Source organism: Ahaetulla prasina, chromosome 2 (genome assembly GCF_028640845.1).
Source record: "Ahaetulla prasina isolate Xishuangbanna chromosome 2, ASM2864084v1, whole genome shotgun sequence".
In the NCBI taxonomy this organism is placed as follows: Eukaryota; Metazoa; Chordata; class Lepidosauria; order Squamata; family Colubridae; genus Ahaetulla; species Ahaetulla prasina.
Genome location: NC_080540.1, coordinates 180,375,244 through 180,400,232, shown reverse-complemented (window position 1 = coordinate 180,400,232; position 24,989 = coordinate 180,375,244). Strand labels below are relative to the sequence as shown.

The window sequence follows — 24,989 nt, the reverse complement described above, 5'->3', positions numbered from 1 at the left end:
GGAATGCTTTGAAGGTCTGGAAGAAAAGCCAATACTAAAGCAAAGGTCAGATAAAAGGGGCTGAGCCCAGGCCAAGAAAGTAACACGAGTAATCATTTCAGACAAGCCTCTCCTAGTTCTCATGAAGATAATGGATGGGAGAGGAGAAATGCTTTCAGGTTTGCAAGATTCTGTTATTGTAGCTTTACAAAAAAAAGAAAAAAGAGTTCTGGACTACATGGCATTAATCTGGCCTAGTTCAAAGTGTTGACATCTATTCAAATGTTGAATTATAAATAAAGTTTGTTGCAAAATTTTCCATGCTGTAGCATAACATAAAGGAAGTGGCCTGAGAGAGTGTATGTAAAATACCTGGATCCTTGGAAAAAATAAGCAGGCATGTTTATTGTTATTAAATATTTTCTATTGTCATATAAACAAATGCCCATTTTTGCTAGTGTTTATAGCAATATTAGACCTATGTTTGTACCCAGATGGAAGAGACTGGTCTGTAGAATATTTTCTTAGTTTGAACATGGCAGAGGATCTTTCATGTGGATCATCTTTATGGACCCCGTGTATAGTGTGTGTAGCTTCTCTTAAGATTACAACACTGCCTCTACTGAACTACATACTGGAATACCCCTGGCTAGAGATATAGTCTGCATGTGGGGCATACTCCTAATATCCCAAATCCACTTGCTTCATGTACTATTTGTTTATTTAATGTATTGGCTGCCCATCTGTAACTCTGGGCGGCTTACATCTAAGCTAAAACATAAAAAGTTAAAATTGAACATTAAAACCAAAAACACAAGGGGAAGGTGGGAGCAGAGGGGGAGAGGGAGGTGGGATTTGTTATTATTCAATCAACCATCTCTAGTGTCCTGTTCCCCCACTGGGACCCCAAGCCGACAGGCAGAACCACATCTTTAGGCCCTTATGAAAAGATAGGAGGGTTGGGTCCAACCTCACATCGGGAGGGGCGGGTAGATGTTCCAGAGGGCAGGAGCAACAGCAGAGAAGGCCTTCCCCCTGGACCCCACCAGCTGGAATAATGCCTCCTCTGCTGGCATGAGTGGTACGAGCCAATTCCAATGCAGTGAGATGGTCACTTACCCTTACTTTTGGTAAGAATCTGCAGATAGCGGTTCTCATATTCATCAAACTGAATTGTTCAGAATATTAAAAACTATCTCTGGCAGGATCAGGCCAAAACATATAATCCTTCCAGGAGCATACAGACAGATATCAAAGATTATGCGAGTTTCTACAGGCAACCCATGAAATTGAGAAAAAGAGTAAATGGTCTAGGCCAGGGGTCTCCAAACTTGGCTCTTTTAAGACTTGTGGACTTCAACCCCCAGAGTTCCTCAGCCAGCTTAGACCCCTGGTCTAGGCTATCCTTTCTGTGAATGATGAAGCTACCCATTTCTTATATTCATTTCTTATACCATTAATTTGGATTTTTAAAAGAAATACTTTAATCTCCTTTTTTCTCCTTGACTTTCTTATAAGTCATCTTATAACCAAACAAAACTGACTGCTTCCTTGAAGTGGTTATCAGCTAGCCAGAAGTCACACATTTGGGACATGTGATACAAGGGGCTGGATTAGAAAAATGATTAAACTTGGCAAGTTTGAGTCAAGAGCAAGAAGTGGAAGACAATAGGTAAGGGTCTGAAGAAATCACTGAAATGTTCTTGAAAGTTTATAGTTTAGGTGGGAGGCATTAGTCCATATAGTCACCAGGAACCTAGCTAAATACTTTAGCATTTGGATGCATTTTAGCTAATGTAGAATAGAATAGAATTCTGAACAGAAAAGAACAGAACAGAACAGAAGAGAATTTTTTATTGGCAAAGTGTGATTGGACACACAAGGAATTTGTCTCTGGTGCATAAGCTTTCAGTGTACATACAAGCAATTTTGGGCTGCTGCTGGTTTAATAATCGGCTCGCCCAGCACTGAAAATGTGAGTGCGCGCGGGGCCTTCCATGCATGTGTGTGGCTTCAAAAACATGGTGATATAGGACGGAATAGCATGGGACAAGAGGATGGGGGTGGGGTGTTTGCCTGAACCAGTCTGAACCGGCAGCAGTCCACCTCTGCTTACAAGCAGCAAGTGATAAATCATGATCATAATCATAAAATATATTCATAAAGAATAAGATACAACATTTAGTGATAGTCATAGGATACTAAATAAGCAATCACCATAAATCATTAGGATACTAAGTAACACAATTAATATAAATCATAAGATAAAAGCAACAAAGTTATAAGAAGATTAGGTAATAGGTAATAGGAAAGATGAGGATAATAGTAATACACTCCTACTAGGTAGTTTGACGTTGTTGTGGGAATTAGTTGTCTAGCAGAATGATGGCATGGAGTGGGGGGGGGGAAACTGTCCTTGTGACTAGTTGTTTTGGTGTGCAATGCCCTAGTATGCCCTAGTCCCCTGGATAGAAAACTCCACTTGCACTTGAATAATCACTGTTTGCAGTTGGGGAGTTAAGGGAACTCATTAATGTTCCCAGAATTTCTGTAATCCTATAGTTCATCCACCAAAATCAACTGAAAATCATGCTTTTGTAATCTGAAGGATCGGAGATTGCAGTGTATGAAATGAGATGTGCTTTCAAAAAATTTTGTGAAGCTGCAGCTAGCGCTCTACGTGTCTGACCACTTCCTTTTGCCAAGAGTGCATAATTACTACTCTGTCAGTTGCAGTGACTGCTTTTCCAGTTTCTGTGTCCCGTACAGAGAGTTGCTGGTTTAATTTATTTTGCTGTTTAATTTACAAGAACAGGAGCTTCCTCCATGTCTTGATCCTTTGAGATCTGCTGGTGAATTTCTGTTGGGGATACTACTTTTGCCTCATTGAAGTTGCAAAATTAGCTTCTGCCTGAGGGATTCTAGTTGGTTTCAGAAGGCAAGTGAATTCTATTTTGTTTATGTGGGCATAATTTGTCATTAAATCTATCTAATCTAATCAATCAAATTACTATTCTCCATGTCTGTTTAAAGTATATGATGAAGTATCATTGCTGTAAGGAAATGGATGTTGTAATTTCAGTTTTATCTATTAATTTAAGATGAGCTGAAGCAGGTGATCCGTTGGCAAAATGTCTGGAAGTCCCCTCCTCCCTCTAACTTTGTCCTTAGATGTTTGAAACACAGATTTAATTACAGGAAAGACGAATCTCAGGAAACTGCCATGGTGCAATGGTCATGGTATTGGACTCAACTACTTTTAAGCGCCTTTGCTGTCTAAATGAACATATACATACACCAGAAAGGGCTTGATCAAGCCAGGAATTAGCCATTTGAATCCTACTGAATTCAGTGAAGGAGTTAAACAAGATCTTAAATGTTTCACTAAGCACCAAAGTGTTTAACTCTGGTGGGATTTACTGCCTGCTGGTTTGCCCAAGCAACTACTCCCTGTACAAATTAATAAGACTGAATTGTCTTTAAGCAATGATAAGCAAATCCTTAATAAAACAGTGATAATAGTAATAGAGGTATATTAAAGAATTCTGATGTACTTTAAGCAGCCCTTTCCCTTTATGAAGAATTGTATTTTTTTCACTGTCCACTCTTAAATTATTTGTAAATTTGTCCTTTTTTTTTAGTAATGTATACTATCTTTCTTAGATAAATGTTTTGTGTCTGCCTGAAAAATCAAATAGGGAAAATAACCCTCACTATAGTATGATCTTTGAGAATACAGTCTTACACATGGAAATAATGGGTTCAATGGTATCCCTTTACTATCCAGCCAACCACTGTAATACTTGTAGGGTTGAGCCAAGACTATTTGGTTGCTGGGGCTGCCGACTTAGATGATGATGGAATCACTTTTATCCTAATTTGGAGGCCTGGCGTCAGTAGCAATCTGAAAGCACATTCTACTCCTATTGGTTGTTCTTTTCACCCACCTAACCTTTGGAATAACCGCAAGCCTCTCTTTCCTCTGAAGCAGCAATTTTTGGTGGTTTGGGACATTAACCTTGTGGGAGGAGGCAGCCCAAAGGGCAAAATAGCCATTTCAGAGCAGGGCTTTTTAGCAGAAGTCGGCCTCTTGCACAAGTGCCCCATGAAAGGTTAATGAGTGTCAGTTAAAGCAGGCAAGGCAAATGTTCTTTCATTGAAGGGCTGATCTCCCTTCTGCCAAAGAACAGACAATCTGCCTGTTGGACAAATGGGCGTTCAGTCAGGGTCATACTGAGAGACCCATACTGATATTATAAAAAGCAACACAGCTCCATAGGTTTTTCAGCATTCTTTTCAATGGGTTGACACCCAGAGGATCAGGTCTCTCAGGATTGAAGGCTGAGCCCTCAAAAACACCCTGGATTTAGAATGAGCAAGCCCAGGGGCAAATAGGTTCCATGAACAACATCTGCCTATATTTGCATGTGGATCTCTGGTCTCCATAAGAAGCATCTCTTTACAAGATGTTTTGGTCCAAGACTCTTGTTCTTCCTGTTTTTATATGTACTTCTTGTAGAAAATGGCCTTTGGGAGAGGTTTTATTTATTTATTTAACTAATTAATTAATTAATTAATTTTATTTTGTCACAACAGTATATATAAGCATAAGCATGAAACAACTATACAACATGTAAGTGTATATATAATGAAAGGAAACAATAGGACAGGAACGGTAGGCACTTTTGTGCACTTATGCACAAAATTTGTTCTTTTACAGTATATGTTTCTCCATATTTAATTACATTTATAAACATTAACTACATTTCTGAATTTGTTGCTGTTGTTAGTCACAAAGCTGTTCCGTCGCAACCCCATGGACAACGTTCCTCCAGGCCTTCCTCTCCTCTACCATCCCCCGGAGTCCATTTAAGCTCATGCCAATTGCTTCAGTGACTCCATCTAGCCACCTCGTTCTCTGTTGTCCTGGTCTTCTTTTGCCTCAATCGTTCCCATTAGGCTCTTCTCCAGTGAGTCCTTCCTTCTCATCAGGTGGCCAAAGTATTTGAATTTCATCTTCAGGATCTGGCCTTCTAAAAAGCAGTCAGGATTGATCTCCTTTAGGACTGACCGGTTTGTTCACCTTGCAGTCCAAGGGACTCGCAGGAGTCTTCTCCAGCACCATAGTTCAAAGGCCTCGATTTTTTGGCGCTCAGCCTTCCTTATAGTCGAACTTTCACAGCCATACATTGCAACTGGGAAAACCATAGCCCTGACTATACACACTTTTGTTGGCAAGGTGATGTCTGCTTTTTAATATGCTGTCTAGATTTGTCATAGCTTTCCTCCCCAGGAGCAAGCGTCTTTTAATTTCTTGGCTGTAGTCCCCATCTTAGAGCCCAGGAAAATAAAATCTGTCACTACCTCCATTTCTTCCCCATCTATTTGCCAGGAATTGAGAGGGCCGGATGCCATGATCTTAGTTTTCTTAATGTTGAGTTTCAAGCCAACTTTTGCACTCTCCTCCTTCACCTGCCTCAAGAGGCTCTTTAGTTCTTCTTCACTTTCTGCCATTAGAGTGGTATCATCTTCATATCTGAGGTTGTTGATATTTTTCATGGTGTTGTAACCTAGGCTCAAGTAGTTATTACCAGACACAATCAGTCCTAAACAAACATATTTTATTAGAACAGCTGAGAATTACTTCATTCTCAGGTTAGTCCAAATTAAGTCCAAAACAAAGTCCTTCAGAAAAAGTCCTTCGGCCTTATCACAAACCTTTGTCTTCTTTGGCACCCTGCCAAAGGCTTTTCTTGGCAAGAACCCCACAAAGTTCAGAAACAGGAGACAAGAAACAATTGTAGCAACGTTGCTTTCCTACAAAGAACCCAAGAGCTGTTGCTGCTCTTTTAAGCCTTATGGGAGGGGCCAATCATCTCCTTACTCCCGAGTCATCCTTTTTGCTTTAGCTGCTTTTGCCTTCTGGCAGCTCTTCGCATGCATGCAGTAGGAACAGGCTCCTCCTGTTCCTCTGCTTCTCTGCTGTCCACCTCGGGAGGCTCCAAAGTTCGTGCATCCCAGATGGCCCTAGCCCCATCTCTACCTCCGACGCAGAGCCCTCGTCCCGGCCTTCCCCTGACTCCAAGACTGGCCCATTGTCCTCCCCAGCCTCCTCACTGTTTAACTCCGTTGCCAGCTCCACAGGCTGCTGGAGGACCACAACACCCAGCAATCTTAATTCCAACTGTGATTCATCTAGCCCTGCCTTTCTCATGATGTGCTCTGCATATAAGTTAAATAGGTAGGGCGACAGTATATAGGCCTTGCCAAACTCCTTTATCAATTTTGAACCAATCAGTGGATCTTTGTCTAGTTCTCACTGTTACTTCGTGACCCACATATAGGTTTCTCAAGAGACAAATAAGATGGTCTGGTCTGGTACTCCCATCATTTTAAGAATTTGCCACAATTTGTTGTGATCCACACAATCAAAAGGCTTTAGCATAGTCAATCATCAGGAGGTGCGGGATGACCCCTTACAGGGCCGGGCCGAGGAGTTTAGTGGTTATCTATACGATAAAATCGTTCAGCTTCGGGACGGATTGGATCAACAGTGGGTAGATCCAGATGAGGGGCTGGAGACACGTCTTGCTGAGATTATTTGGGATGGATTTGACCCTGTGACTCCCGAAGACATGGACAGGTTGTTGGGGCGGTTGAATGCCACCACATGTTTATTGGACCCGTGCCCCTCCTGGTTGGTGCTGGCCACTCAGGAGGTGACACGAGGCTGGCTCCAGGGATTATAAATGCTTCTTTGATGGAGGTGTTTTCCGCGCCGCCTTGAAAGAGGCGGTGGTGAGGCCCCTCCTCAAGAAACCCTCCCTGGGGAGAAAATTTGGGTTAGAAATGTTAAGTTTACACAAGCACAGAATTTAAGGGAAAATTTTTATAAGATGTTTTATAGATGGCACTTAGATCCCAAAAAATTATCATGTATGTATCCTAATATCCAAGCGAAATGTTGGAGGTGTGATTGTGATGATGCTACATATTTTCATATTTGGTGGACTTGCAAGAAAATTAAGGTCTTTTGGATAAGAATTTGGTGGATTATTCAAAATGTACTGAAGAAGAAGATAAAGTTCCTGCCACAATTTTTCCTTTTGGGAATTATAACGGATTGTACAGGGATTGAGACTAAATTGATTCTGAATTTAATAACAGCAGCAAGACTGTTGATTGGACAATACTGGAAGAAAGAAGAGATACCTACAATAGAAGAATGGATATTGAAAGTTATTAATTTGGCTGAGATGGCTAAAATCTCAGCGTCTTTAAAAGACAATACGCAGGAAAAATATTTAATTGAATGGAAAAAATGGATTGATTATCTACAAAACAGATATCAGATTAAGAAATATCAGATTGCCTTTGAATAATTAGAAAGTTATTTTATGTAATGGGGAGGGGGTTGGGAGATGAAAAGCTTTGGATGTGGTTATTTGGATTGGAAGGGAAAATTTTATTCTATGCTTGGTTTATGTATAACAATACCTTGTGATTGATCCGGGAAGCCGGGGGGGGGGGGGGAAGGGTTTTTTTTGTTTTGTTTTTTTTGGGAGGGGGAAAAAAGGGGGAAAAATGTTTTTGTTTTTTAAAACTCTTTCAATAAAAAAAAAAAAAAGAAGCCCTCCCTGGACCCGGCTATTTTAGGAAACTATCGTCCTGTCTCCAACCTTCGCTTTGTAGCGAAGGTTGTTGAGAGTGTGGTGGCATGTCAATTACCCCGATACCTGGATGAATCTGTCTATCTAGACCTGTTCCAGTCCGGCTTCCGACCCGGATACAGTACGGAGACGGCTTTGGTCGCGTTGGTGGATGATCTCTGGAGGGCCAGGGATAGGGGTTGTTCCTCTGCCCTGGTCCTATTATTTATTTATTTTATTTATTTATTTTTCATATTTATATACCGCCCTATCTCCCTAAGGACTCAGGGCGGTTCACAGGCAGTTAAAATACATATAAATACAGATTAAAAACGACGATTAAAAAACTTATTCTATTGCCAAATATTAAAAACAGTATAAATAGTAAAAAACCCTTAAAACCAGTAACTTTAAAATCTAATCCAGTCCCGCGCAGATGAATAAGTGTGTTTTAAGCTTGCGACGAAAGGTTCGGAGGTCCGGAAGTTGACGAAGTCCTGGAGGGAGTTCGTTCCAGAGGGTGGGAGCCCCCACAGAGAAGGCCCTTCCCCTGGGTGTCGCCAGACGGCACTGCCTAGCTGACGGCACCCTGAGGAGTCCCTCTCTGTGAGAGCGCACGGGTCGGTGAGAGGTATTTGGTAGCAGTAGGCGGTCCCGTAAATAGCCCGGCCCTATTAGATCTCTCAGCGGCTTTTGATACCATCGACCATGGTATCCTGCTGCACCGGTTAGGGAGTTTGGGAGTGGGAGGCACCGTTTATCGGTGGTTCTCCTCCTATCTCTCTGACCGGTCGCAGACGGTGTTGACAGGAGGGCAGAGATCGACCGCGAGGCCCCTCACATGTGGGGTGCCGCAGGGGTCGATTCTCTCGCCTCTCCTGTTCAACATCTATATGAAGCCGCTGGGTAAGATCATCAATGGCTTTGGGGTGAGGTACCAACTGTTCGCTGACGACACGCAGCTGTACTTTTCCATGTAACACCTCTCCTGCGCAGTCTGCACTGGCTACCTGTGGTCTTTCGGGTGCACTTCAAGGTGTTGGTGACCACCTTTAAAGCGCTCCATGGCATAGGGCCAGGATACTTACGGGACCGCCTGCTGTTACCGAATACCTCCCACCGACCTGTATGCTCGCACAGAGAGGGACTCCTTAGGGTGCCATCCGCCAAGCAATGTCGGCTGGCGGCCCCCAGGGGGAGGGCCTTCTCTGTGGGGGCTCCCACCCTTTGGAACGAACTTCCCCCTGGACTTCAACAATTGCCGGACCTTCGGATTTTCCACCGAGAGTTGAAGACCTATTTGTTTGTTCGCGCAGGACTGGCATAGGATTTTAATAGGATTTTAATTAGTTTTAACGTTTTAATATTTTATAAATTGGGGTTTTATTTTTAATTGTTTTAATTCGGCCATTTGTATAATAAGTTTTTTAATCATGTTTTTATGTGTATTTTGCTGTTGTTTTTATTATGGCTGTAAACCGCCCTGAGTCCTTCGGGAGAAGGGCGGTATAAAAATTTAATAAATAAAAATAAAATAAAAAATAAAATAAAAATAAATAAAATAAAGCAGAATTAGATGTTTTTCTGGAACTCCCTAGCTTTCTCCATGATCCAGCATATATTGGCAATTTGATCTCTAGTTCCTCTACCTCTTCGAAATCCTGCCTGTACTTCAGGTAGTTCTCGGTCCACATATTGCTGGAGCTTAGCTTGTAGGATTTTGATCATAACTTTGCTAGCATGTGAAATGAGCGCAATGTTGCAATAGTTTGAACACTCTTTGGCATTGCCCTTCTTTGGAATTGGAATGTAAACTGACCTTTTCCAATCCTGTGGCCACTGTTGAGTTTTTCAAATTTGCTGGCAAATTGAGTGTAGCACTTTTACTGCAGCTCAGCTCAGCTGGAATACTGTCACCTCCACTAGCTTTGCTGTTGCTCAGACTTCCTAAGGCCCATTTGACTTCACATTCCAGGATATGTGTTTGTATAGACATAAGCTGTATATAGAGAGCAGTTGTACCAGAGATTCACTCAACTCACACCTGTGCCTGATTGTGTCTTGGTTGCAGTCACTTTATGCCACTCAGGCTTTCTTCTCTGTGGCTGGAGGATTCCATCTCCCAATTCTTTATACACTTGTGAGGGAGAAGTTATTTTCTGCATCTGTGCCTTCTAGGTACTCCCCACCACATAAATAGAACTAATTACAAGGATTCCCAGCTATTGAGGATTTCTCAGTAATTAACAGTTTACAAAAACTGCCAATAGGTTCTCGGAAATGATTTAGTTAATCATCAGCTAGCATCTGCAACTATTTAGTAAAAAAAAATCTGCCATTCAGGAGACATATTTTATTGTTTGTGCATTTAGTGATTTAGCAGAAGCCAGTATATGAGACTGACAAAAATAAAAGGCTGGCTCAGTCAGATCTGGCTTCCCTTGACCATTCTAGCTAGATCCCATAGCTTCATCCGTGGTGGGTGAATAATTTCATGGATTGTCTATATGGAGATTCTCAGTCATCCAGGTCATAATTGTCCCAAAGGTGCTTTTTCAAGAGGCAACTGGACTTTCTTGTTTTTCTTCTTCTCATCCAAGAAGCTTCTTCAGCTCTGTTTTTCTTTGAAGAAAGAGCTGAAGAAGCTTCTTGGATGAGAAGGGAAACATCTTCAAAGAAAAACAAGGAAGTCCAGTTGCCTCTTGAAAAAGCACCTTTGGGACAATCTCATGGACTGATCAATGATTGCTCTCATTTTGCATTATGCCCACCAGCCTCCCTTCTGTGGGTGAGTACATGGCTAGTCCTGTGATTTTCTTGCCGATGGGCAGTTGGAGCAAGCCACGTAGGCCTCAACACTCATTTTCATCATCTTTCTGGTACTCGTGGTAAAAGTAGGACTGTTAGTATTCAGAATCAGAAGGGAAGTTGTGGTTCCAAAAATCTGGAGGCTGAGATAAACTGATCATAAGTTGATAAAACTGACATATGAAATGTTCAGTTAATTCCATTTCACTAAGATGGTATAAGAGTTCGGCTTTAAGCAGAGGGTTGGGCTAGAAGATTTCTGAGTTCCCTTCTAGCTCTATGATTCTATGGTTATCTTGAGTTACCCATCCCTATGTGACTCAGTAGTTTCTGGGGCTCTTTAGGCCTCTTCTTCTATCCTTTTCACTTCTGTCTGGGTCCTATAGTCCAGTGGGGGGAGCGGGGAGGAGGGGAGAGAGAAAGAGAGAGAGATATCAAGAGAGACATAAAAAAAGGATAATCATTCAGCTCCTCCTAAATAGGAGGTGCTAAAACAGGAAAGATTTGCAAACATGAAAGCTGTAATGAAACTGAAAATATCTTTCACACTTCCTGTGCCAGCTAATTGAAATATACCTAATACTATATGCCACCCGTGGCTATCTTGCTTCATTTCCTCCTACATGCTTAGCTAGTGATTATCTACTTTCTGGCTCTGACACTCGGTAGGGTTTCAACGGTTGGTTCTAATAGTTCTGTACCAAATGTATATGGTAGATAGCTCATGCTGCATTGTAAAATTGGGCACTGTTCCCTAATACCATTTTTTCCACACAAGAGTTTTCAGTCTTTATTATATTTGTATAATTACCAAACACTATTAGATAAACCCAGATGATCATACTGTTAGAAATGCAAATTCTTGCCTCTTGCCATTTATCCATGAGCAGGCATTTTAGTGGTGGTAAAATGTGGAATTGCATTGCTGAAGCTGACATTAAAAAGGAATAATGGGACATGCCAAAGAAACTGGAGGGAGGGAGGGAGGGAGGGAGGGAGGGAGGGAGAGAGAGAGAGAGAGAGAGAGAGAGAGAGAGATACTGGTAGATACTGTAGATAGGTAGATAGATAAATAATTTTCCAGAATAATTACTGAAAATCATATTCCTGTAATTTGTCAGTGCAATCTCAGGGAGGGGGCATTCTGAGCTGAGGATAGTGTATGCCACATAAACTCTGTGCTTCCCAGTTCCGATTTATTATGTTTGTAGAATATGCAGAGTTTTGCACTGCAGTGTTTTTATATGTGACAATAGTGGTCTGAAAAGGGGTCCTGAAGACCAGCAGGAGGATTCATGCAACATTCTCAGCACGATTGGCCATTTCCCCACTAGTGGAGCCTTTAGTATCTGCCTATGTGGTACACATCAGGGGTGAAATTCACTTACCTTCACTACCGGTTCGCAAATGTGAGTGTGCGCTCCTTCTCCACACATGTCCAGAGCCTTCTGAGCATGCACAGAGGTTCAAAAACGGGACATGATGACGTCTGGGTGGGTGGGCGGAGCCTCCCACCACCAGCGCTACCGGTTCGCCCGAGCCGGATAGAACCGGCTGAATTCCACCACTGGTACACATATGACATAGCTATGAGTATACACCTTTGGGGATATGCTTCCTCCTCTTTCTGTTTAAAATCTGACATTTATATTTTACCTCTTTAAGCTGAGCCATGTTGGGATGCCTTCTATATAGGAACGATGCTGCTTCTCCATTGAAAAAGGAACACAGTGGTGGGTTAGGTGATAGAAGAAGTTAGAGCAGTGGTTCTCAACCTTTATAGTGCTGCGACCCCTTTAATACAATTCCCCACAATGTGGTGACCCCTTTAATACAATTCCCCACGATGTGGCGATCCCAACCGTAAAACTATTTTCGTTTTGAATTTATCGCGCCTGAAGCCGTATTGGCTAGCGATCTGAACTGCTTGTGATTGCCTTGAGGACGGAGGCATTAAAGTGGAGACTCCTCCCCTATTAAGTTTATCACACCTGAAGCCAAATTAGGCTAGTGATTGGGAGTGATTGCAGCTGGCTTGAGAGGGAGACATCAGAGCAAAGATTTCTCTCTTTTTTAATTCATCGCGCCTGAAGCCGAATTCGGCTAGCGATTTGAAGAGCCTGCAGCTGGCTTGTGGAGTCAACCATTGGAGCGCGATTCTTCGAGTCACAAGTATACTTCCCATATTTCCGATGGTCTTAGGCGACCCCTGGAAAATCGTAATTCGACCCCCAACGGGGTCACGACCCACAGGTTGAGAACCGCTGAGTTAGAGGAATCTGTCTGTATGCCAATTGTCCTACCTACCTTTCTACTGAAAGCCAATAAAAGACAGTGACCAGCTGTTGGGAGCAGAAGAGAAGGAGGGAAGGGTCTACCAGAATGCAGGGAATAGAGCATGTAAGAACCCGACATGGGAGTTGTGGGAGGAAAGAGGATGAGATGTTGAATACTGGCAACCAGTATCCTCTGGACATATCCCAAAAGGCTCTTTTTCTCTTTCAGGAGGAAAATGGCAGAAAGCTCCTTATTTGCACAGCGGCTACATGCTATTACGGTAAGTGTGTTTTCCCATTTTCCTCTGTGACATGTATGCAAAGGAGATGCTCCACATTATCAACCAACATTCTCCTGCAGGAATCCCCTCTCACCCGACATCCCAAAATGGGAGCAAGGAAAAAGCGTGGTTTGGCAGTCCCACTTGGTCAGATCACTATTTTCAAAGCATGGAACCTGTAGACATGGTAACTTGATTCATTTGTGTGTGGTTCTTGTGGGTTCAGCTTGGCAATAGAGAGATGGGGCATGAATCTCAAGCTCATGCAATTTGTATTATGCTCCTGCAGCTCAGAATTTCATATTATGTGGTTTTAGTTTGCAATAGATGTAAGTTAAAGGCTGGTTTATGATATGTATCAACCCTCTGAGAGGCTCACTAAGGTCATTATGCCATTCATCCTGTGAGTGTTGCCAGATATGTAATCTCCCATTGAATAACAAAGTAAAGATAAGAATCCTGCAGGAGCAGAGGGAGAAAATGTTGATGGCATGGGATTCTAGCAGCGTCCACTGACTGGATGGCCGTTTTGGAGCTTTTTCCACTTGCACTTAACTACTTCACTGTTTTGTTTCCTGCCATGACTTTTCTCATCCCCAGCCCATATCTGGGGTAGCTGAAAGTTGTCTTTAGCTATTATAGTATTAGTGTTTTCCCTCCTTAAACAAGCAGCAAGTTGCAGTAGTTTTATCAGGGTTATTTAATGTGCTTCACATTAAATGTGGTCATTGTCAGTCAGATGACTTCTAAATCCCTTGATCAATTGAATCTAGTATCGGGTGGTCCTTGCTTCTCCACATCTTCAAGGTCCCTTATGAGTTGGACAACAGAATACAGGTAGTCCTTGACTTAACAACAGTTCATTTAGTGACCAAAGTTACAAAGGCACTGAAAAAAGTAACTTATGACCATTTTTCACACTTATGACCGTTGCAGCATCCCCATGGTCATGTGATCAAAATTCAGATGCTTGGCAACTGGTTCATATTTATGACGGTTGCAGTGTTCCTGGGTCATATGATCGCCTTTAGTGCCATTCTGACAAGCAAAGCCAATGGGGGAAGCCAGATTCACTTAATAACCTTGTTACACACCTAAAAACTGCTGGGATTCATTGAACAAATGTGGCAACTAAAGTAGTAAAATCGGGCAAAACTCACTTAACAAATGTCCCTCTTAGCAACAGAAATTTTAGGCTCAATTATGCTCATAGGCAAGAACAACTGTAATTTGGTTCTTTCAGACCAGGTTCTTCAAATCAATCTGCAACCTGGAAATCTGGATTAGCCCAAGCAGCAACTGAGTATGGGGTAGGACTGTGTATTAGGGAAGAAGAGGAACAACTGTCTCCGTGGTGCATCATTGCACAAGTCTCCCCATTCCTGTTAGTTGTTGTCTGGGCTACTTGTGGAATCATATTAATCCTATGTTCAAAAGGAGCCAACTGTCAGATGATATAATTTATTTAGTCTTTTGCTAGAATAGCCTGTCTTCTTTTAGTGCTATCCTAAAACAGAGTTATTCTAGAAGAATGCTAAATCCACATCCAGACAATAGTTGGCCTCCCTTTGAACCAGGGATGAAATGCTACCAGTTCGGCCGAACCAGTAACAATGGCGGCAGGTGGTTCAGAGAACTGGTGGTGATGGCAGTGGGAGGCTCTGCCCACCCCCCTGGTCATCAGTACTTCCTGGTTTTAACCAGGAAGTAACCTGTTTTTTACCCTCTGTGCATGCGCCGAAGGGTTTGCACATGTGCAGAGGGTCCATGCACGCACGTGATACGTGAATGTGTACGTGCGCAAGCTGAGCGAGCACTTCTGAACCGGTAGGGAAGGTAAGTAGATCTCACCCCTGCTTTGAATGCATTTATATATATAAAAAAGCCAGAACATATTTTGACAAGTGGATAAACTTTCTGTTAAAACTCACATCTTCCTCATTCCATCCCACATTAAGGTGAACAATTGGTGGATGTTTTCCCATTGGCTGTGATGTTCAGTGGGAGATGAAGGAAGCTGAAAGAAATTCACCAATTCTTGTATTCAATGTACCATGGAAAAGTAACAAAAAAAATCTGCATGAACTAGTCACTTACAGTAACTACTTTTTCTCAACCAGACTTTTTCTAGATTTATGGTACTGCAAGTCTTCCCTCTCCCTCATGAAGTTTGCTGTATTCTTTAGTATAGGAGTTATCTATAACTCCCATGTTCCTCAATATCACTGTTATGAGACACAGGGCCAGCATTCATTCCTTTTTGTTTTCTATCCAAGCATACAACGCAATGCCACCACCTGTGGCGGCAATGCTCTGAGAATGACTACATGCAAAACAAAAACAAAATTCAACAGATGGTCCCTAATTTTTCCCTAGTTCACTAAAGTGTGGGAAAGTATAAAAGGGGGGAGTAGTATTACAAAAATATTGCTATCAATGCTTCATTTTTTTATTCATGCGATGTGGTGCTTTCCTGAGTACAAAACAGCATTTGCAAAGGGGAACCTACAGTTTCGAATTTAACACAGATAAAACAACAAAAGGATCTTTTTGGACAACAGAATGCAGAATGAAGGTTTTTCATTAGAAGCAAGGGGAAGGAAACTGGATTTTTTTTTCATCAAAATGACCTAGTGGAGAACTCTTTGAGGTTAAGAATCATTTTTAATTGGTTTTTTGAGGTGCAATGAGGCAAAATGGACATGAATAGATCACACCCCCAGCCATGTTTTGTAAAATGTATTGTGGCTTAATATATTTTGTGAATTCATCAAATTCTGGATTGATCAGAAAACTATGATAAAGCAAACTATGGTACCATTTGTAGGCCTAATTTCTGTCTTAGATTAAAAGGACAACAATAGCAGTGCAGCTGGATTAATTGAAAGGTTACTGAAATTGTGCTTTAACTACAATTCTCAGTTCTCACTGTGCCAGTGGCTATTTACAAAGCTGAAGAAATTGGAGCGACCATATAATTCCTTCCATTCATTAAAAAGTTGCCTTGCTGGGGATGAAATTTCTGTGATTCTCCTTCCATGGGGACAGGCAGAAGGGATATTCCTCTTGAGAATAACGGCTGCTCTCCAGATTTCATTAATTCTTATTTTTGCTGGGAAAAGTCGCTAGACTCTTACTGATTTGTCCAAGGAATGTCTAAAATAAATGACAGGAATGTCCCAAGTAGAAGGGACCTAGGTGCCAGCTGTTCTCCGCTTACAGTCTGACTTTATGCCCAGTGGCTTTGGGTTTGTGCTAAATATGGGCTGTTTGCCCTGCTCCATGGGAAACCTGGGGTAACCTGAGACTCTTTCTTTGGCTTATCCTCTCTTCAAACAAATGAATAATTCACCAGACAATAGCTTCAACCTGAACCAAACAGAAGGAGAGAGAATTTTGGAGCCTTGCCCAGACTTGGAGAGGCAGAGATTGGGTTGGGGTTGTTTCCTGAGCTGCAGCTCAGCTACCCTTGTGTGGAGTCTCACACACACACATCCTGGTAATGAGCTTGACATGAATGCTGCATTCCAGAGAGTGTAGCAAATATTTATTGTCATATGAATTGTTTTAGTTAACGCTTCTATGCAGGGATCAAATCTGGACAGATTTTCCAGATCTGGACAGAGCAGATTACAGCAGGGGAAAAGAAGCTGTGAAACAGCCTGTGCACTATGAAGACACAGGAGCCTAAGAGTATGCAATCAGTAACAGACACATCAATGGCCATATGTCTGCAGTAAGGTGTCTGGTATCCACACAGACTTCGTAAGCAGCCAGGACTCTTTTGCACACAGAAAGCAGAGACACCAGAAGGTACGTGCCCAAATAGAAATCATTTCCTGGTACTCACTGGCACCAATTACACTAAAGTCAACACCAGTTTTTATTTTCATTTATCCAACACCAATGCAGATAAGAATTCCATTTCACCTGTTAGAAAGTCCACCCAAAATAAGGGCAGCCCAAGGCAAACTAAACCACACCACCTCCTTCCTGCATTTGTGATGAGGGAATCATAGACAAATCTCCCGTTGATCAAGTTTTTTATTAAAAGAGTCTTTTCTCAGTGACCTGGTACAATTTTGAGAAGCATTGTTAGTTTATTAGGGATCAGATCTGTCTGTTTTCTGCTCTCCAAAGCCAATGTGGCAGGCAGGTGTTTTATTTTCCTTCTTATCCAAATTGGGAATTGCTGTATACCCATAGTTCCACATTAAATCTATGACATTAGGTAACTGATCTCAAATGGAAAAAGGGGGAGGATCCTAGATTTCCTAGAAAGTCATTGCCAGTGAAAAGAAAAAGCATCCTCAATAGTTAGATGTTCCGGACAGACACGTGAACATCACCCATCGTACAATACCCTTCAATCATAATTTGCAAGGAAATACCATCTCCTCTTGACTGAGTCTCTCTTAACCATCCCACCTCTGACTCTTTGCTTCCTGTTGTAGAATCATTTTTCCAATAATTAAAACAAAACTCCAGGAATGGTGCCTGCCTGCTTTTGCTTTCTTTTTTTTTTTTTATTCAAAAAGTTTTTATTAGTCAAAAAAGGTTTATACAAATACATATCAGGTATGGTAAATTTTCATTTTTCTTATCTAAAATAAGAATTTTACTCAAGTTTTTTAACACATACAACAGCCATAAGGCAAGCAGGTGACACGAAGTAGCTAAGTTTGCAAATTTTAAATACGTAATAAAGAAGAGTCAAGAATAATCAGAATATCGTACAAAAGAGAATAAGGAAAACCAACACAATCCCAAATATCTTTATCACTTCCTAGTTTTGGATCTCAGAACTCTGGGTTCAGCCTGACCCAACTCCAGGGCCGCAACAGCGGCAGCCGCTTCAGCCCCATGATCTATAACCTCCCCTTCTTCAATTCCTGGATCATCTGATTCCAGGAAGGCTTTGTGTTCCTCCACATAGGCCGTAGCCTCCACAATTGTACTGATTTTTTCGTAATGCCCTCCCGGAAAATCATCAATCCTCTGGCATCAGCCATCTGAAGCCCACTCCTTCTGGTACAATTTGCTTGACAAAAATAATATTTCTTTCTTTTTCACGTACCTGTCTGGGAATCTGCCTCAGAATGGCTATCTCCTGCCCCTGTAAATCAGTGCCCCACTCCTATGTTTTCTAAGAATTTCATCTCGTCTCTCTTCTCACAAATTTGACATGAACCTCTCTGGGAACTGCATGCGTGCGTGCATATTGCGAATTAACTCTATAAACTCGATCCACATCCCAATTCATGAAATCAACACCTCTCCCAAGAAATTCTCCCAACAATTTAGTCACAACATCTCTCAAGTCTTCTTGGTCCACTTCTTCCAAATTTTGAAACCTAAGGAAATAAGACATTTTATCCATCTGTAGTCCAAGCACAGCATTGCCTGTCGTCTCCTCTCTTTTCTGCACTGCCCGCATATCACCCTCCAGACCTTCCACTTTCTGCTTGTTTTCTGCTGAGACTTGTTGAGTATCCTTTAAATCCTTTTGGATAGTCACAATTTCTGCTCTTATTTCCATTTGGCCTCTTTGCAAATCATCCAATTTCTTGTCCATATTGGATAACTTTTCCAGAATTCTCTCCATCTCTCCAGCAGTTGGTCTCTGACCTTTGCCATTTGAAAAAAAGTATTCAAAATCCTCAGGCAAGCACAGTATCCTTGTAATTTCCTCCGGATCCACCAGGGGGCACTCACAGGAGCAACGAGTCCAGAGTACAGTTAGTCAACCAGGAAGCCGAAGGGAAGTGATGTCATCAAAATTCTCATAGTGAAGGCGGAAGCTGGACGCCACCACTGTTCCCCAGGAGGGAGGGGCCTCAAACCTTCCCTCCTAAATTTCTCCATCACCTCTTCTCCAGAGCTCCACAAAACCGTAATCTTCTTATTTTAAGTTCTCCTCTCTCCAGAATAACTCGTGCTCCTTCCAACCGCAGGGGAGAAAAAACCCCCCCGCACTCCGGAGCACTCCACTCACGTTTACCGATATTCCCTTCCCTTCTCCTCCTCAATTCTTCTCCGTGCCCTGTTCACCACCAGGCTGCTGCAGTTATAAATCCAATGCCCCGGTATCACCGGGCACAGCGGCCCAGGCGACGACCAAAATAATGGCCGCGGCCTGTGGCCTCCGAACCCCGCCAAGCCTAGGACGCGCCAGCATCGGTCCCCACAGTCCTGTATATCGGCTGGGAGACCCCTGGCGAGCCGTCCGTACGGCAGGTGTCCTTTTCGGAACACCTGGCCCCTGAGGGCCTCGGCGGCGGCCGGATTCGGGCGCTGGAGGCAGGAGAAACCTTCCAGACGTCCGTTGCCGCTGGATACCGGAAGTCGTCTCCTTTTTGCTTTCTTGTTCATATGAATCGAGTGAATCACTGGGGAGTCTGATCTGTTTGAATAAAAGGAAGCTTTAACAGATTTCAAAAATATAGATCTAAATGGATCAGTTCAAGTTGCAAAAGGTTCCAAAATATTATTAGCTTGTTGGCATTGTCTGAAAAAATAAAATATACATATTCAGACGTATAGGAGGAATATTTAGAAGCTACAAGTACAGTAGTTCATAGTAAAGTTTCTTATTGTTAATGGAGGTCATTAGAGTGCTGGACTCTTATTCAGTCTTCCTCTATCATCTGACACCATTTTATGTTAACAGAAACTAAAATTTGAATTATTCCTTGAGCCTTGCTTATGAAGTCTGGTTTATATTATCTCTAAATAGTAGCTGCTCCAGGATCTGAAAACATGGTAATCTATGTTTTTTGTTAAAGCCATGTATAGAGTATGTATGTATGTATGTAATATGGATATGAAAGATGCTCACTTTTAATTCGACTGTCTGGCCTTATGTGTGGTGCAAATATTGCCTTAGTTGGGACAGCAGGAAAGGGATTTCTGGGTAGCTGCACCCTAGCCTGAAATAGCCTTCCCAAGGATTCCCTCATTCCTAACTAGGTAAAAAAAAAAAAAAAAAAAAAAAAAAAAAAAAAAAAATTTTTTCCTCTTACCTGGAAAGGCTGATCATCCAGTAGCTCTATGAAGATATAGTACTTAACATGCAACATTACTTTGTCATTTTAAATTTTAATTCTGAAAATTTTAAGTATTTTGATTTCTGTTACATTGTTTTCTGCGGAGTTTAAAACTTGATGTTGTTATACTATTAATATTGTAAATCAGAATATGTATTTGGTTAAATTGTGTACAAATCACTCATTACTTATTTCTTAAGTGCATAGAAAAAAAATATATAGAAGACACCCAAAAGATCCTCCATAAGAAATCTATGCTAATACATTTGTTGGCATCAAAGCTGCTTTCTTAGCTTTCTATCCAAAGAGGAGCGCTCTCTGTTTCCAAGGCGTTTGGGGTTTCTGAGGAAACGAAATCAAAGTTGCCGCTGGTAGGGCGAGGGGGTGCGGCTCTCTCTCCCGCTCCCCTTGATGCTTTCACCGGGCAAGCATGTCAGAGTTATTCAGGGTGCGTGAATTGGGCGGTTGGGCAGTTTGGGAAGCCTGTGGAGAGCGCGAGTCCCCAAACCAGCTGGGGGAACGCAGAAGGAATCGATCAAGCGCTGCAGGCGGGACTATAGTCAAGTGTAGGGGGAGAAGAGGCGCCGGGGAGATAAACGGGAAAAGTCTCGTTTTAAGCGAGGCTGATTCTGCTGGGATTAATCCACAGCGGCGTGATCGGTCAGGCAAACCAGAAGCCGGGTCTGCCGGTCGCCCACGTGGGCTCGGTCCCGCCCTGCCTCCCTCCGCGGCGGGCCCTTTGTCCGCCCTTTTGCAGGGCGGCTCCTGCCTCGCCTCGCCTTGCCTCTCTCCGCCTCCCCTCCGCCCACCCACCCCCGTCTTTTTGCTTTGCTGCAGGAGCGGCGGAGGCTGCAAGAGCGCATCCTAGCCACCCGGCGGGAACTGGAAGAAGAGAGACTGCGAGTCCAACGCCTCAAGGTACCACCCACGAAAAGGATACAGGAATGGATGGACCACCGAGAGGTGGAGATGGCTGTGCGGGGATCAGAAGCCAAAAGATGGGCGGGGAGGACGGCATTGAAGTGGGGGGGGGGCGATAGGTACTTGTAAGCGACAACCGATCCCACTCCCACCCAACTGAGGGGAAGGAAGAAGCTGTGATGCACCCTGCTGTGGGTAATACCGACTCTTTGGGGCTCGGTACATGTAGGCAATTCCAGAAGGCTGGTTGGGTTTGCACCGTATTCATTTTTGTTCGGCAGTTTTCTGATGCTTTGCCTTGAGCCAGTATATTTGTTAGTTTTATATCCTATCTCTCCTCTAGGAACTAGCTCCAGTTTTCCCCCAGAACAAGCTTATATGTGTGTGGTTGGTGGGGAGAGAGAGAGGGAGGGAAAGGGAAAGAATGTGTGCATTATGGAGCTGAGTATCTGCACTGGTGGGTGTGTCCAACATCTGCTGTCGAGCCATAGAGCTTCACATGAAATGTCATTTGTACAGGACCATATATATGGGTGTGGCTGAACAAGTATAGGAGTAGATGCATGTACGTGTACATATGCATAGGCTTCAGACTGAAACTCATTTGTCTTGATGCATCCTGATGGCCCACGTGCATGTCCAGTATGAGAGTATACTGGACATGCAGTATGAAACAGACCCTAAATGTGATCTCTGTCTCTGTTCTAAGAGGAAATCCCTGCGCGAACGGTGGTTGATGGAGGGAACATCCATGCCTGCTGATGACAAGGATCACATGTCTTCTCTGTGGGAGGCAGAGTCTCGCGTCCAAGACTTACAACAAGATCTGTCCAGGTGGGTGTGTCCTAAGTGATGGTGGGTGTAGAGCTTTGGGAATACAGTAACCGGAAAGGATCGCACTTCTCATAATTTCAATCAGCCAAAGAAACCGTCATTTTGTAAAGCAGAATGATTGTTTCAAGAAAAATGTAAGGGACACATCATTCAGAGATAATTGTTTGCTGCTTTAATGGGATTTCCTCCATCTGCAACACCTTTGGGATGTAGCAGCTGAGGAGAAGCCAGCCTCAGTTGCTGCTTAGATCATCCTGTCTGTGGCTTTTCTTCCACAGCTGCCTCAGGGTCTCCTGCCCCCTCAACAAACAGCTCCCTTTAGTTTTCCAGTACCCTTGATGCTTGCTACACTGCAGCCACCCACCACCCTTCTTGTTTCCTGAATTTCCTCCCCACTTTGTGAAGAATTTCCTACAATCCCCAGTATCAGAGTTGTAGAATAGCCAAATGCACGTCTCCCTTTGGGAGCTCAGGAGAAGCGTCTCAGAAATATGCACGCTTTGATTTCTCCAGAACTTTGCATTTGCTGTTGTCCTTAACTCATACCTTTGGTACCTGCCAGCCTGATAAAGAGCTGTAAAGAAGTCAAAAGCTTGCACACTTTTCTCTGTAATAAATGTTCTGCCCAGTTTTGAATTTGGGATGCTTTTCTTCATGAAGCATAAATGACTGAATGGAGCTTATCATCTTCTCCTGACTTCATTAATTGCCTGAACTTGTTTCCATTTCATTCCCCTCCCCCTTTTGTTTCTCTGCATCATATTTTCAAGTGTAAGCCATTCTGGGCAGTGATTTTCCTTCTGGTGTTGGTTTGTAAATAAAGACTCACATTTACAGCCATTTGTGATTCTAGATAGATCTGCAAATAGAGACTGATGATGACATAGAGGTCCTCTGGGGATATCAGGGAGTGCTGCTTAGTTGGACTTGGTGTCTTCCTCCTGCCTCCTTCCGGAAGAGGCTAAAAACAAAACTGAACTAAAAGTGTGTATGGAGTGGGAGGTACCAACACACAAGAAACTTAAAACCACTATCTGACCTGCGGGAACTGGAGAGAAGGAGGATGGAAATGCTCAAATGAGTGATGATTCAGCAGCCCTCCTGCGATAATGCAAAGATAACCACCAAGCATCCATGGCTGATCTGAAAAAGCTAAGCAGCATTGATTCTTGTTAATATTTGGATGGGAGACCACCAGGTAATGTCTAGACTAGATTAGACTAGACTAGATTAGGAAATTGGAAAACCATCTTGGAAGAAATCCACTTCTGGGCTATTGCCAGGAAAACTACATAGCTGAATCACAAAGATACTGGAATCATATAAATCCTACCTTTTGAGCGGTGGGTGGGAAGCCATAAGGGAACATACATAAATCCTATTGTAAATGTAGCACAGCTTTCTCATATGCACATACCTTAAAGCTACTCAACAATTGCCCAAGAAAGTAAGTAGTGTTCAACTGTCAGTATAAAGGAAAGCTGGGTGAATTGTTTCTCAAAGGAAATGGGACTTGAAATCTATTTAACCAATGAGACACATTTATTTTAACATTTTTGCCCCTCCATGTAGCCAAGGAGCCTTCCAGTGAAGATTACAAATAGAATAAGAGTATAAAATAAAGCAAAAATATCAAATCAATAAATAATAATTAACTGAGTAGTATTCTAGATTGAAGTAATAAATTGCATCCACTCGGTAGCTGACTCAGCAGCTTGCAGATGTTTATGTCAAAAGCCAGTTTGTTTAGTACTACAATCTTTAAAATTCTATATGGTGGTGAATGTCTTACCTTCTAGACCTGGGAATTCCGAGTTCAGTAACATCTAAAGGTCCACAGATTCTCCAGGTTCTTTTATTCTATGGCTAGAATCTCCTCTCTAAAAATTCATGAAGGTGTGGTTTGCAGATCAAATCTGTCTTTAACTTTGTGGAGAAAGGCAAATTATAAGAAATGGGTCCTTCTGACTTCCACACAATGTCAAGCTTACTTTGACTGTTTTTCAGAAGCCAACTTAAATACCTGTTATAATTTAGCTCAAATATATTTTAGGAATACATCAGAAACAGGCATTGAGTTGAACATTTATAGTAATCTGCTCTAGAAGATCTCAAAGCATGTATGGTGCCATCCATTTCCTGCTAAAAGAGTCTTCTCTTTGCTAACAGGAATGGAGAAATGCATGCCCTTTAGATGCTGTTGAATTCACTTCCCAATGGTCTTGCAGCCTGGGAATGCTGGGTATGTAGCAGTATCCACAACAGTTTTTTCAATCTTGGCAAATTTGAAGTGTGTGCAGCTGCCAGAATTCCCCAGGCAGTATATGTATATGCTGGCTGGAAAATTCTGGGAATTGAAGTTCACATGTCTTAAAGTTGCCAACGCTGAGAAACCCCAATCTAGAGGATCCCAGGTTCTCCATCTTTGATGTAGAACTTGGCTCTCAATATGCTCTGAGTTTTCTCTAATATCTCATTCTTTCTCTCTCTGAAGTCTTCAGTCTCAAATGCAGGACCTAGATAATATGGATCTTCCCCAAGGACAGCAGCAGCAGTCTTTGAAGGAAGTGAAGCAATTGGATGGCATTGTGAAGGTACTTATTATTAATTTGTATGCTGCCAAATCTTGTAGCTTCACAGCAGCGTATAACAAAAGAAACAGAGTAAAACGTCCATGGTGAAAGATGCAATACATTTTAATAAACAAAAAGTCAAGTCAGATTAAACACTGACTAATAAAACCTCGTTCCAGATGGCATATAAGTACTCCCTAAAGATACTCTGGAAGTGTATCGCTATCTTCAGAAAGCCATTCTCTCTCTCTCCCTCCCTCTCTGGTTTTTTTTTTGGGGGGGGTATAAACCTATTGGTGTCATTTATTAGTTTATAACATAAAATAAAAAAATACAAAAGCAAATAATAGGAAAAATAGGGGAGGGAAAAGGGAAGAGAAAAGTATAGAGAAGAAGTGAAAAAGAAAGAAAAGGCATTGATTTCCGACTCCTTTTGTGCAGTAGAATAAGAAGTAACATCGAACCTCAGCGTTTTACTTTTACATGATAGTATGAACTAGTCATTTCTATAATAACAGATATCTAATCAGTAAAACCCAAAATCAAAGGGGTTTTTTGCACCTCAAGCACAAAGTCCAGAAGCGGTTTCCAAGAAGAAACAAAAGTACTTGTGTTTTTTTTT

The 24,989-nt window shown here is 42.3% G+C and overlaps 1 protein-coding gene across 2 annotated transcripts in view; it reads left to right on the top strand.

Moving 5' to 3' along the window:
* The first annotated feature begins 1,636 nt into the window (after positions 1–1,636).
* The window catches only part of PALM3 (paralemmin 3), a 34,862-nt gene continuing 11,509 nt past the window's right edge, over positions 1,637–24,989 (top strand). The window contains exons 1-5 of one of the 2 annotated variants that reach the window (XM_058173071.1): positions 1,637–1,651; positions 12,942–12,993; positions 20,877–20,957; positions 21,670–21,794; positions 24,289–24,388. In XM_058173071.1, the coding sequence (XP_058029054.1) occupies positions 12,949–12,993; positions 20,877–20,957; positions 21,670–21,794; positions 24,289–24,388 (351 nt within the window). In that variant the 5' untranslated portion in view covers positions 1,637–1,651; positions 12,942–12,948. Of the gene's footprint in view, positions 1,652–2,727; positions 2,918–12,941; positions 12,994–20,876; positions 20,958–21,669; positions 21,795–24,288; positions 24,389–24,989 lie in introns of those variants that run through there. The other variant, XM_058173070.1, reaches the window with a different exon arrangement.